The sequence below is a fragment of the Strigops habroptila genome, chromosome 10, assembly GCF_004027225.2.
Source record: "Strigops habroptila isolate Jane chromosome 10, bStrHab1.2.pri, whole genome shotgun sequence".
Classification (NCBI taxonomy): Eukaryota; Metazoa; Chordata; class Aves; order Psittaciformes; family Psittacidae; genus Strigops; species Strigops habroptila.
Window position 1 is genome coordinate 4,022,304 of NC_046359.1, and position 13,883 is coordinate 4,036,186.

Sequence of the window (13,883 nt, forward strand, 5' to 3'; positions counted from 1 at the left end):
CTTAATTACTAGCAGTGAAATGTCAAGGGCTCTGAAATGTACGTGTCAGATTTATCTGTTCTAGGGCTGGAGATTGAGCACTCGTGTTCCGGGCAGCAGGGAGTATTCATCAAGATTATTTTGGAACCTGAAAATTAGATGGATGTAACAAACTTCTGAGATTTAATAAAATAGTACTTTCAACAAAAACTTTCTAAATGTGTGTAGTTGTGACAGCTCTCCTTTTCTGTATGGATGACTGAACAATCTCGTAACTGCTTTCACTTGTGCACAATTATGCCAGTATGGGATGAACAAGCCTCCTTAAAGCAGCATGTGTATGTGTGTTTTTCGGTTACTGTGCAGATCTCTGGTCTACCGAATTAACTTCATTTGGTTTTGCTCCTATTAGTTTTTTGTAAAAATTGATTTCTACTATCTCTTTGTCGGTAGGCCTGACATTATCTCTGTGCCATATGATGGTAGGAAAATTCAAGCTGGAAGGAGGTCTGTAGTTTGACTTCCAGCTTACAGCTGGGTCAGCTGTGAGCTCAGACCAGGTTGCTCAGGGCTTCATCTCCATGGGCATAGACTGCACAGCCTCTCTGGATGACCTGATTTACTGCCTGACAGTCCTCTGAGCGAGAAAGCATTTGCTTTCCTGAAACAGTATCTCTTGTTTCAGTTTCTGCCCACTGTCTCTCATCCTTCTGCCATGCTGCAGAAGAACCCAGCTCCATGTTATGACAGGCCTCCCCATGGCTACTAGGGAGCTGCAGCTAGGTCCTCCAAAAGCCATGTCTGCTCCAGGCTGAACCAGACCCCATCCCTTCATTTCTTCTTAAAGGGCAAGTAACGCAAGACACTGATTCCGTATGCATAAGGCCCCTCTTTTGGGTTAAAGTGTTCAGGCTGCATATTGCTATCTGTGTGCTAGTGCCTTAGGTTTGGAATTTTTAGTGAAACTTCAGAAGTTCAGCCACAATTACTGTTATAAGCAAGATATCATTTTGCTTCAGTGGAGTGGGGTTTTCTTTCACTGTGTTTTAGATGCCCTGTGGGTAGTCTTCAGTCATTCAGTTAAATAAAAGCTATGATAAAATGTTAAAGAATTTTTCTGATTAAAAATATAACTAATAATTGTCACATTTGACAAGGAATATATTAAATGTGAACAGTGCTTAGTCACAGCATGATTCCTGGGGAAATTTGAGATATCCTTGTTTTTATGCATTTTGTGGTGATGGTTTGTTATATTCTGTTTTGTTTGCTGAACAACCTGCTCTGAATATGTTTATAATCTCTTCTTTTTCATACTATTTTAATATGTTTTTGGATATCCAGTACATATGAAATGCCGTTTGGGGAAATATCGTCTTCTGCTTACTTTTATACAGAAGAATACATCTGTCAAAATCAAGATGTTGTCAATTTAATTAGAACAGGGTTCCCACAGGAGAACAGAAAGAAATTCTTACCGTGAGAAGTTGTGGACTTGATGAACCCAGTTTACCTTCCAGTTTTCAAGCTTCTTGCAAAAATACTATTTCTAGGAAAAATCGGTGCTTGGAGGTGGTAACTGAAGGAGTTTATTCAGCAGGGACCAGTAACAGCATAACTTTTTTGCATAACAGGGAAATATTTTCTCTTTACAAATGCATATGCCGTAAAACAATATGAAGGAAGTGTACCTTTGTATTTCACATGAGAAATGGTTGCCAATGCAAGGTATAATTTCAATGACAAGTGTTTGATTCACCTGCTAAATTCTCTTTAGTTTGCATGGTGCAGATTTAGGGTATGAATGATGACTAAGATCATGGTTATGTGTAAGTAAATTATTAAGAAAATAATTTACTGCTACAAAAAAAATGGGCAGGAGGGGGAGGCAGGACCAGATATAAGAGGGATAGTAACCTAGTAGGCCTTTTAAAAAGTAATTGCCACTATGCAAAATTAGTATCTCGTTTCTGTCTAAAGGGCAGCCCCCATGTATCATGGATGCTTGATGTTAAGCCTAGCTTGCTCCTGGCTATTAGGGATGAGGAGGATTATTTGTTTGCAGGCCACCACTGCCTTTTCCTTCAGGGCAGCGTTATCCAGAAGCCTCAGGTTTTGCTGCACCAGTCCCACTGAATTTGTTAAGCTCAGTTTCTGCTGAGCTGGCAAGGGCAGGAAGGCTGCTTTCCCTCTCCATGGCACAAGTACTACTGCTCCTGCCCTACAACAAGACAAGGGACTTCATTATTCTAATACGATAACCGAGTTTTGCTTCTTGTCCTTTTAAGTGACATAGTTGCTACAAATATTCTGTCACCTGTATGGTGGTGTCTGTGATTTGCTACTACAGAAAGAACTGTTAAAGGGAAACACAGCAGTGACAATACCAGTTTGATCTACTTAATTGCTTATTGTGGTGTTTTACAGGAGCATGCCAAATCACCTTGAAAGATAGTCATCGGTGCCTAGACAGGTGCATTTTAATTTGAACAATGGCCAGTTTTATGCCAGAGTCATTCCATTCCAATCAGTGAAGTTCCACTGAATAAACTGGCATAGTATATGAACATATGAAAGTTATACGTGAAGATACATAGTTGCTGATTATCAGCTTACATCCTAGGATTTTGGAATGGAATAATATTCAGAGACCAGACTAATTTTGATGTATGGTCAAATCCATCATTCCTCAGATCTGTTTTCAGCTGAGGAATTTAAATTGTTTTCATGAACATTGTTAATGAGTTTTCTTTTACATTTTTCTTTTCAAAAGAGTTGGGCTTTGGGGATTTTTTTAATTTTTTTTTTTTTGTCTTTCTTTTGTCTTTTTTTTTTTAATTAACTTAATTACCTCTTCCTTGTTATTTTTCATAGGCCTTTCATATCATAGATAAGAAATGTTACAGAAATAGTGCAAGAATTGCAAAGTCACATGCCTAATCATTAGGTCTGATTGGGAGGGCAAACTTGTAAGCAATATGAAACCCCACAGTTTATTAACTGACCATTTTACATTTATGCACCAAAAATGGTAGGGGGCATTTGGATGAAACCTATGTGGTTGTTTAATTAAAGACTGATCTTGTCGCATGCATAGAAGGGAAGAAAATAAAGTTTGTACAGACACAATTACATCTGGCATATGTAACTTCTATGAGTTGTTTTGGTAATTATAATAGTATCAGATGTTCAAGGACAGATGTTCAATAGCATGAGCAGATTCAACCTGTTTCTTTCACTTTTCCAGCTGCCAGTCAGAGGTTTTTCCCACCTTCTGGGTACATGCTCTCTAGATAATTCACACCTTTCTTCTTTCCTCCTCAGGTTCCTCCCTTTAACTCAGCTTTTTCACTTCTAGGTCTGAAACAGGTTGCTAAATCTAGCTGCCATCATGACGATGGGAGAGAAAGTGGGAATAGGTGTTGAGCATGCGGAAGAGTTTCTTTCTGGGATTACTTGGAGCTGCAGCAATTATGGGCAGTAAAGATTGATTTTTGCCTGATATTCCCTGAGCTGAAGCACATTCAGCGACTCTGTGGGAATAGCATATGTGCAGTCTGCTTAGTGCTTCATCAAGGTTATGAAGGTGGGTTGTCAGAGAGTCTAAGTGCTAAATAAATGTGAGGATTTGAAAAGGCTTGTAATTTGGACAAATTAGGATAGATTTTTGCAGGGATAGCCAGAACTGTGCTTCTTGCCAAATGTATCTCTGAAGTTCCTATTTATTCATTCATGCATTGAGAAAAAAGTGAAGAAACAGCTAATCTAAAATTAAAACTCTTTGCATCACAAATAGCTTGTAGATGGAAAGACAAAAAATAATTTTATTTCCATTGGCTTGTTAAAGCATTGCTTGCAGTAAATCATAAGCTTGTTTATATTTCTTTACTGTTTGTAGCTCTATATCAGACAGTTTCTTTACTAGCTCCCTTTATCTTTCCATGGTTGAGCAGTTTTACAGCCTTCCAGTCCTTGACAGCCCTTAGTTACTGTAATAGTATTGTCTGTAGGCACCAAGTTTTCACTGAAACAAATCCTAATAGAATTGAACTTTGTAGCTCACCAATTTGTGTTGAAGTTTTGGCAGCCTCTTTTACCTTTGGGTGGCTGAAAACACAGACCAGGCTATAATTCTTACCACTTTGATGGCTCCTTAAATGTTTAGGCAATTAGGTATATTCAGTGGGGTATTTGGATGTTTAATTTGAGTATGATGGTGGTTGAAGTTCAGAATGATTTGTGCAATGCAGCTTTCATGAGGAGAACTCACTGTTGGTGAATGGACATTATCAGGCAAGGTGGTCAAAGCAGTACATTTTTTTCACGATGTTCATGTAACCCTAAGAGCACAGAGACTGCAAGAATGAGGATGAGGAATGGAGTGGAGCATCTCTTCTATGAGGAGAGGCTGAGAGCTTGGACTGTTCAGTCTGGAGAAGACAAGGTTCAGGGGGATCTTGTTAATGCATGCAAGTCCCTGAAGGGAGGGTGAAAAGAGAATAGAACCAGGCTCTTCTCAGTGGTGCCCAGTGGCAGGAGCAGGCACAATGGGAACAAACTGAAACTGTGAGGTTCCCTCTGAACATAAGGAGACACTTTTTGACTTTTTCACATGACTGAACTCTGGGACAAGTTGTCCAGAGAGGTTGTGGAGTCTCAATCCTTGGAGATATTCAAAAGCCTTCTGGACATGGTCCTGGGCTACTGGCTGTAGGTGGCCCCATGTGAGACGGGAAGTAGGACCAGGTGACCTCCAGAGATCCCTTCCAACCTTAAGCATTCTGTGAGGTTAACTGGAATCTTGCTTTTGTCTAAGATGTGCTTAGTTGTAAAATTGATACCCTAAGTTTCTACACTTCAAAGGAAAAAGTGCTCAGTTAGGGACTGAGCACTTCACAGTTTTGGGTGTGGCTTGTCTTTTGTTGTTTATGCATATAAATTCTATACAAATACATAAGATTTCACAATTTATGTTCCAAGTTAAAGTACACAAATATGATTTTTCTCTTTGCATGATTGCAGTAAAATTCTGCTAACAGCAGTTTATGTAGCTCAGTTTAAATGAACTATATTTTAGCAGTTCACATCTACAGAATGTGTTTTTAAATGTTTAAGAAAAAAATAATTGTATCTGTGGTATCTGATTCCTACAGATGGACTCAAGCAGTAATTACAGTGAATTATATAAAAATGTGCAGAAGATGTTAAGCAGCAGTGGGCCTAAATTTTTCAGCTTCTGGTTTTCAAATATGATTTTCACCAGCAAGATCTGTGTGCTTCAGATTACATTGTAATAGTAGTATATTTTTAGCATTGAATGTTGTTAATACTCAGTAGTAACAATGCTAACTTTTAATTTCCATTACAGTGCTTTTTAAAATTCCATTTTTATTTGGTTTGCTTTTCTTATGTTTAACTGATTTTGGGGCAAACTGGAACACTGTGTGATAAAGGTCTAAAATCCTACTTTAAAGGATGCTCATTTTGTCATCAGAAAAGGGTAGGTGTACCTGTGCCACACACTGCCCAGTACAGGGGGACAGATTCAGCAACACAATGAAGAGTGGCATCATGTGCACTTCTCCCATACTTGCAGCCCTACTTTTGCATAGATAATTTCACCTCATTTGGAAGTTTGTATTTTCATGGTAGGTGTACAGGACATCTTAGACTGAAAAAAGTCTTCTATGTCATGTGTAATCTGCCTTTATAGGCTACCACACTAATAAAATTCTGTTCAAGCTCTGGGAGATCGCTTCAGAGCGTTGTTCTTCTAAGAGTGAAAACATTTCTCAACTGCAGCATAAATATATTCATATCCAATTGCAGCCTTCTGCTCTGGTGCTCTTGCATGGTTTTTAATTTAGAGAGTTTTTCCTTTTCTGGTGCTCATTTCTTTCTCTAATATATTTTCCAAGACCAATTATAGCCTTTCTACAGTAGGCAGCACAGTGGTGACCTTGTTCCTGTCACCATCCAAACAATCTTTTTAAGTTTAAAATCAAGGAAAATAAGTAATTAAAAGAACAAATACTAAGTTGGCTCTGATCAGTTGTATCAGACTGTTTTCATCTTGTGTATTGTGCAGAAAAAGACATCTCTGTGTGAACACTAAATTCATTATTGCCCATACCATGCTACGTGGTGAATAAACAGACACCTGCAGAGCAGCAAATCCGCAATCTTTCAGAACGTGCTGAAGCCATTGTGCATAATTATCTCAAATGCTGAACATCCTGATTTTAGTTAATATCTTCTTCAGAATACTGCTTTTAAAGATGAATTGAATGACCTCATAATGGTTTTCTAATAAGCGTTCTTTTCATTTCTGACTGTATACAGTTGAGTGCAGATACTATGAAAATGAGTAATATATTTACGGCCACATGGAGATTAAGATACATTTAGTGGAGATGATGTGAATAACAGTAGTGCAGCAGCACAGGCGGAAGTGTGATAAACATAAAATGCAAATACATTAATTGATTAGTTCTGAATACATTCTTCTTCTATATGTGGAAAAGAACAAAATGCAGCCCATCCAGGCAAAATAGGGAACAGAACAATTTAATTACAGTTCTTTAGTCACTGAAAACACAAAATAGGAGCAAGTGTGCTGTGAGGACTGGACACAGGAAAGATGCACAAAGTCATAAAAATGGCATTTGGGAACATCTTCCAATTCACTGCAGAAATCGTGTTTGCTTCTCCAAATGCCAAGAGAAGCCCTTCTAGTCAAAGTGAAGAGCAGTTATGGGCAGTATGGTGATGTCTGGACCGTGTCCTGGGTTCTAAGGATCGAGATTAAATCAGTACACTGTGCTCCGTTCATGCTCTGTTGCTTCCTGTGAAAACAAGAGCACAGGAAAGTGGCAGATAACGTGTCTGGATGGAGCAGGAACATTTGACGTGCATATGAGAATATGGGCACAACAGGGCATGAACTTAGATTTAAGGACCGGAAGTCTCCCACAGTATAACCATATTCTGTGATAGTCAAAGTGCTGCTGAGAGATGGAGCCAACAGCCCAAGTTTCAGCACACATTCACTGGCGTTGGCTAAACTTTTGGGTTTCCACGTTTCAAAATTTAAAGTGCTTGCACAGTCCACGCAAGTGCTTCAAGAGAGACTGATTGGTGAATGTGCTTGTATAAGAATAATTTGACTAAGAACAAAATAAAAGATATTGATTTGTTTGGTTTGTAATTGATTATACCCAAGTATTTTCTAAAATGCAAGCTTCTTTGTGTGATGAAGTATTCTGTGTATCTTTCTAACTAGTGGCTGGATAGACACCTTCTATCTTAGAAATTAAATAAATAACAAATGTGTACAATCAAAATACATACTTTGTAAATACATTTCAGACAGACAGTAACAGCAGAAAGTTCTCAGCAGCGTGCCAACTGCTGTCCAGCAGCATGCTGCACAGCAGGCGATGTGTTCCTGCAGCTGTGAGACTGCTTCTCCACACTTCAGTTTCCTGTAACTATTCCACCAGTATGGGTTGGGTTTTTTTTATCCTCTACTTTCACTCTTCCAAATGACATAAAACCTTTGTCCCCTAAACCTTCATATTAAGGTTATTTCAAGATTGAGCAATGGTATATGATGGTGTGAACCCATGAGTGCCAATACACATAATTTTCCTGAGTAGGGGTTTGGCCAAGGATGACTGGTTACCTTGAAGCCCTTGGGCATGGATTTCCTTTCTGCAGAAACTGATGGGGAGCAGACTGGTGCTCAGTGGTAGAGCAGGCTATGGTTGGTGTGCGGACCTAGGTCTCAAAGCTTGGAAATTTAGGTAACAGATCTGTTAATGGGACTGTCTCACTGTCTCTGCTAAAGACATTCAATAGAGGCAGATAGCCAAAAGCCACACTTTGGCAAATCCTGTCATCTCAAAATATAAAAGATTGAGAAGTCCTAAATGTATGAGGCATTTAAAAATATATTCTCATTCCTTGGATCAGTACTGCTAAGTCTTCTTGTCAGCTGCACTGCAGTGGCTGCTGAAATCAATTTCTCCCTCATTCTTTTTTTTTTCTTCTAAAATTGTATAGTATTACTATTAAACTTAGCAGCTGACAAACAATATATTAGCCTTAGAGCTGCCACCAATGTTTTTTGTTTGTTTGTTGTTTTTTAAAAAGCAAAACTCTCCTGGCATTGTCGCATAAAAAACATTAACTGGTGACTTAAAGGAAAATAAATGTGCCTGTATTGGTTCTGTGCAGTACTCCTGAATGGGGTAATACATCATTTATGGAGGTGTTGATTAAACTGTGTAGCTTAAAATATTTCTCCTTTCCATAAGTAGAGTCTCTATATTATTGCTGTGACTCTGCAAGCTTTTCCACAGCTGCGTTAAGTGAAGAATGTCCTTAATGAAGATGGGCCTTTTTTTTCCTCATTTCAGTAGTGTGTACTACCCTGTTGGCCCCTGTGGGCGAACAACATATGACTCCACACATAGTGTTTCATAACTGCCTTCTTTTAGCCAGAGCAAAACAAAGTCTGTTCGAATGCTCTGGTTCTCTGATTTAATGAAGTAGAAAGTACTGCATATTATCAGGAATTTGAGTATGTTTCAGGCCAGTCTAGGTGCTCTCCAAAATTCTGTGCATCCTTACATATGTTTCATCCTTCTTATACAACAGTTCAAATATATGATTAAAAGCTAAGTGGCCTACATGTCTGTTCAGATTCATTGCTTGCTATTTCTTCCACTTCACTGTTTCATTTGCAAAGCTGAAGGACATCCATGTCTAAATAGAGTATGCCGTGATGAACCCAAGTGGTTGCTTTTAAAAGCTGCTTTCCTTTTTATGTATGACAACCTAGAGAAGGGCTATGCCATTCAGCCATTTTTATGCTTACTGAGCAGTATATTGTTACAAAAGCACTGGTGAGAAGGCTGCATTGCTTTTTACAGCCACACATCTTGCTGCTTTAGGATATTGGCAGCATAGTTGGGTTGTCCCAGTCCCTGGATGAATTATTCAGGCTCTTGACATCAGAAGTTTCTGCTAGCGGATTGGCTGGTGCTCAGATAATAAAATCTTTCCACAGGAAAACAGTGGAGAAGGATGATGGCAGTGAGACCAGCAGAACTGCTACTTCCAATACAGCTGGCTTTGTCTGGTTGTTGCATCTCTGCAAAAATATATAACAGTGTTTTTAAGGTTTGGCTTCATGTGAATTCTCCGATAAGAGCAAGTGGAGAGATTTGTGTAAGAGGCCTGCATTTCCAGTGAAGGAGAAAAACCTGATTGTTCTTTAAAAATTACTTTTGGCTGTATTCTAAAGAAGCGCTGCACACTACACGAGACAGGAGAAGCAGACACAGCAGCAACAGACGCAGCAGCCACAGCAGCAGTACTTATGGCTCGCTACAAAGGTGCTGGTGGCAGAAATGTTACATCATTAAATCTGCTTCCTGGGTTCTTTCAGTACTGGCAGGGTAAGTGGTGCAAATAAGGAGCTGACAGTCCTTGCAGGTGGGGAGAGCGTAAGAAACTGTATGACGTGTTTTGTGCATATAGAAAAGAGTGCCTCTGCAGAGAATTTACATCAGTTCAGTGAAAATAACACATTTGCTTCCAGGGAAATTTGTAAAAAGCATATTTATAGTAGAATTTCTAAATTTGTAAAATCAATGTATTACTTGTGTGTTATGTTACAATGGTAAAATTATTAATAGTTGCTGTTGGGCTCATAAAGAATATATTGCTCACATATATTTCATTGAAACAAATAATTTTGAAAGGCTATTCCTGTTGACTATTGATATGACCGAAACTGGGTATGTCTTCTGCTGGTAAATGTTTAGAAGCTGAGAGCTGGTTGTCTAACTTGCAATTGTTGTCAGGAGGCAGTGTCTTAAATCACCAAAAATCATTGGAACTACAAATTAGGGAATCATTTTCACTCATTTCTTTGATCAGAAGTTTTGACTTCTGAAGGCCTGGTTCTTTTGGCATACTGTTGTGTCGGGATTGCTGGGGAATTTTAAGTTACAGAAGTGCAAGTGAAGTCAGAGGTGGACTGATTCTGTGTGCACTTGATCCCCATCCCCAGACTTGCTCACATACAACCCAATTCAAGTGTGCAAGTAGTTCCATTGAAACTAATTGGGCTACGTGTGTATGTAATTGCTTGTCAAAGCACAGTAGACGTTTACTTATGTCACAAGGGAAATATCTTGTTCATGGTTAGAAACCATGCCTCGAGAAGTCTGTTTTTCAGAATGTAGGAACAATTGACATGTATCAAGTCAAGATGCTCCCTGCCAAAAATATTCGGTGTTGAATGAAGCACAGTGAAGTATTTTGAGTGGTATTTTTCATAACTTGCCTGTCAGTGCAACAAGTAGATTCTGAGAATGTAATGAATGTTTTAAAAATGATGTAAGACAGCCTGCCTCATGAAATCAAAGAAAACAAAAATAAAGAATGCAAAATTACTTTCTGGAGAGTATATGTATTTTTTTTTTCCTCTGGTATTTCTTATATATGTGATATTGTTTACATATAAAGAAAATATCCCAAAGTCATAATGCACATAGCTTTTTGGAAGCTCATATGTGGTCAGGGAGCCATCGTTGTCCCATTTAAGATAACATTTTGGTTGATGAATTGTGTGCAGAAGTTTGCATCTTTATGTACCCTCACTGTGGAGCAGCACTGCATGAGTAAATCAGGGAGCTTATTATTAGTAGTGCATTAAACTTAGTAGCTATCTATAACAGAACTCTAAAGGGGATTAAAGGATATTCCGTTTTAATTTTACAGATGTGAAAGAGGTTAAATCACTATTCAGTGCTGCACAAGTCAGTAGCAAAGGCAGTAGCTAAAATTAGATTTTCTGTCTGTAGGTTTTGGGATATGCATGTGTTCTTATAAAAAGTAAATATTTAACAGCAATTTTATTTATTTGGATTTTCAGTAGGGAAAGGAAGGTGCTCATTCAGAACTGATGATGGTAATAACATGATTTGGTTTTCAGCGTCATAGGTATTTCCTTTCATTTTTGAGAGAAAAATCTCCAACATAAATGCTTGAATGGCCCTGTTGTGAAATTACCCCATGTGTCAAAACCAATTCCCCACAAAAAAAGGACAGGACTTTGTGGATTGGTTATAATGCTGTGATTTTCTTCCCTCTGCAGCCATGACCCTGGCTGCTGAAGTTGAGAAGCTCATCCAGGAGCTATTTTTGTCTATGCAGCTGGCAACGGTTCCTGAGGGACTATTTGGGAATTGGTGAAATTCACTATAAATCAGACAAGTGCTTCAGGACAGGACTAAGGGGGTAGTAAGCAGCAATATAGAAAGTGCCCGAACTGGCTAATGGCTTCTCCCTGGTAGGATCTCCCTGAGGACAAATAAGCTTGATAATGCAATTTAAAATCTTTAACTCTACATTCTAAATATTTACTAATACACATGCTAAGAGTATTTTTCCTAAGTAAGTCCCTAGCTGACTTTCTACATAAAAGCAACTTTACTGTTAGAGACTTGGATTCTAGTTAAAAAGTACAGAGAGGTTCTAGGTGCTTAGAACTTGGGTAAATATAGTGTGGACTTAGAATTCAAATTTATTTTGGCATTCAGATTTGAAATGGTGTCTTACAGGTCATTGCCTCATTAAGACTTGCTGTGACTTGCTGTGAAATTCTTCAAATAGTCAAGTGTCAGAGCTTTATTGTAAGAATATGAAATAGTTGTTACGTGTAGATCTGGGCAAAATTAACTGTCTCAAGAAAATATAGTGGCATTTCTGGCAAATGCAAAATGCAGTTGTTGTCACTAGGGAGTACTACTCTTCTATCATACACATCCACAAATATTCAGCAATGTCTAATCAAACTGATTTCCTTTTTTTCTCTTCTCAGATGAGCAAGAGTCAGTGCAGAAAAGGACTTTCACAAAGTGGATCAATACTCATCTGGCTAAGGTAATATATGGCTTTGAAATTTTTTTAAAAATCAAACCTTTTTGATCTATGCCTCTACAAGGCCTGGAGTATAGAATACATCAGACTTGTCTGAGCAGAATGGCACAAACTTAAAAAAGGATCCCCATTATCTGTACACCGTAAAGGATGAATCCGTTTCAGCATGATAGCGGTCAGCTGCAGCAGTACGAGTGGTGTCTACGTACAACCACCCAGCTCCTTTGGCTAAAACGGATAAGTAGCACAGTAGGTACTATTTCAGCCAGAGAAAATGTATGAAACTGCTTTCTATGAAATAGAAATATTAGCCTTATTACAAACAGTGTATTTGAATAAAACTTGAGTCAGTTGTTGTGTAGTGTGTTAGAGGCATCCTGATCTGGTTACAAGCATAAATGGTGCTTCATGAATCCAGTGATGAATTAATTACCTGATGCATCTTGGGGTTTATCATGAAACTATTGTTGCTTCTTCTTACCACAACATAAAACTCCCTTTTTTGGTTTTAGCAGAATAAAGACTGTGATTTACACACAATTTTGAAAGTATTAAGCTGCAACTCGTACTAACTTTATCTGACAACATAAGCAGTGAGATTTAATCTGGCATTTCCCAGAGTTTTCACACATCACAGCTCTAACTGTAGTTATCAATTAGTCCAGTAAATTAAAATATTTAAACACCAGGGGTGCTTTTTGGAATGCATATTTTAAATCATGAAGATTAATGAAATTGAAAATTGAGCAAGGAATAGCTGCAGCAACACTGTTTTAGCTTCTGTCTAAGGAACTGCCTAATAATGCCTTCACAAATGAACAGAGCAAAGCAGAAAGCCCTTATAATGCTGTATCATGTGATTTGGTCTAATGAGACTGTATGGTAGAGCAACAACATTTATTTACGTTACTGAGGAATGTAATTGAAGAATTTACTGTGAAATGAACTGCATTGGCATTGTAAAATTCAACTGTAAGAATAAGGTTATCTTCAGGACTTCCTGACAGTGGATCCTGACTGGGAATGAGGTCTGTTCTCCCATTCTCTTTGAAATAACTTTGGAAAATAATAAACTTTGAAATAAGTTTGGAAAAGTTCCCTATGCAGCAGAGAACTTAAGCACTCCATGTATGTTCCATTTACTTCAACTGAGATGATTCAGTATTTGCTAAAGTGTTAATGAAGCAGGCTGTGAATGTGTGTCTGAGGAGAAAAAGAACTCATATATTTCATGTTTTTATATTCCTTAATTTTATTATGTCATTAATAATTGATCTGATAATAATTGACAAGTAGATATATGTGTGTATTGTTAGGTATATGTATGTGTGTGTGTGCATGTAACGATAATTTGCTAGTAATAATTGACTAATCCTTGGGAAGAGACAAAGTCACGGTGGCATCTCCAACAAGAGATTTTGCTCTGGATTGCGAGTTGTGAATACTACCTACTGTACTAGTCCCTCTTAGGCCATGAGAGCTCGGGTAGATGTTTTGAATTGTGTAACCTAGGCGTATATTTCTTTAGTAGGTCTGATATTGTAAAAACTAATCAAATACATTCAAACTAAGCAGTTAACCAGCCACTGCCCTCACTTTTAGCTACCTGAGGTACCCTGTAGTAATTGGTTGGTGTTAATTCACCCTTAAACAGGAAAGTTTTTTCTAATGTATTTTTATTGATGTCTGTCAGCAAGTTTTCCTCACTGCCTAGGTCAAATATATAGATTAGCTGTCTTTGCTTCCCATTTATGCTGTAACACTGCCACAGGAGAAGCATTGTTCATAGATTATTGAGATTAGACTCAACAAAAGAGGAGTGACCCATGCCATTCAAATTTTTAGGTCTTTAAAGACTCGACTTTGAAATCTTTGTCAGTCATGTTTTTGTAAGTCTGGAAATACGTTTTCTGAGTTCATTCCAGCTGTAGGAAATACTGATGGGTCTT

The 13,883-nt window shown here is 38.1% G+C and overlaps 1 protein-coding gene across 12 annotated transcripts in view; it reads left to right on the forward strand.

Moving 5' to 3' along the window:
* Positions 1 to 13,883, forward strand: part of SYNE1 (spectrin repeat containing nuclear envelope protein 1) — a 296,964-nt gene that overhangs the window by 37,860 nt on the left and 245,221 nt on the right. For all 12 annotated transcript variants that reach the window (XM_030498895.1, XM_030498904.1, XM_030498900.1 and 9 more), the window contains exon 3: positions 11,876 to 11,937. In XM_030498895.1, coding sequence (XP_030354755.1) covers positions 11,876 to 11,937 — 62 coding nt within the window. The remainder of the gene's footprint in view (positions 1 to 11,875; positions 11,938 to 13,883) is intronic.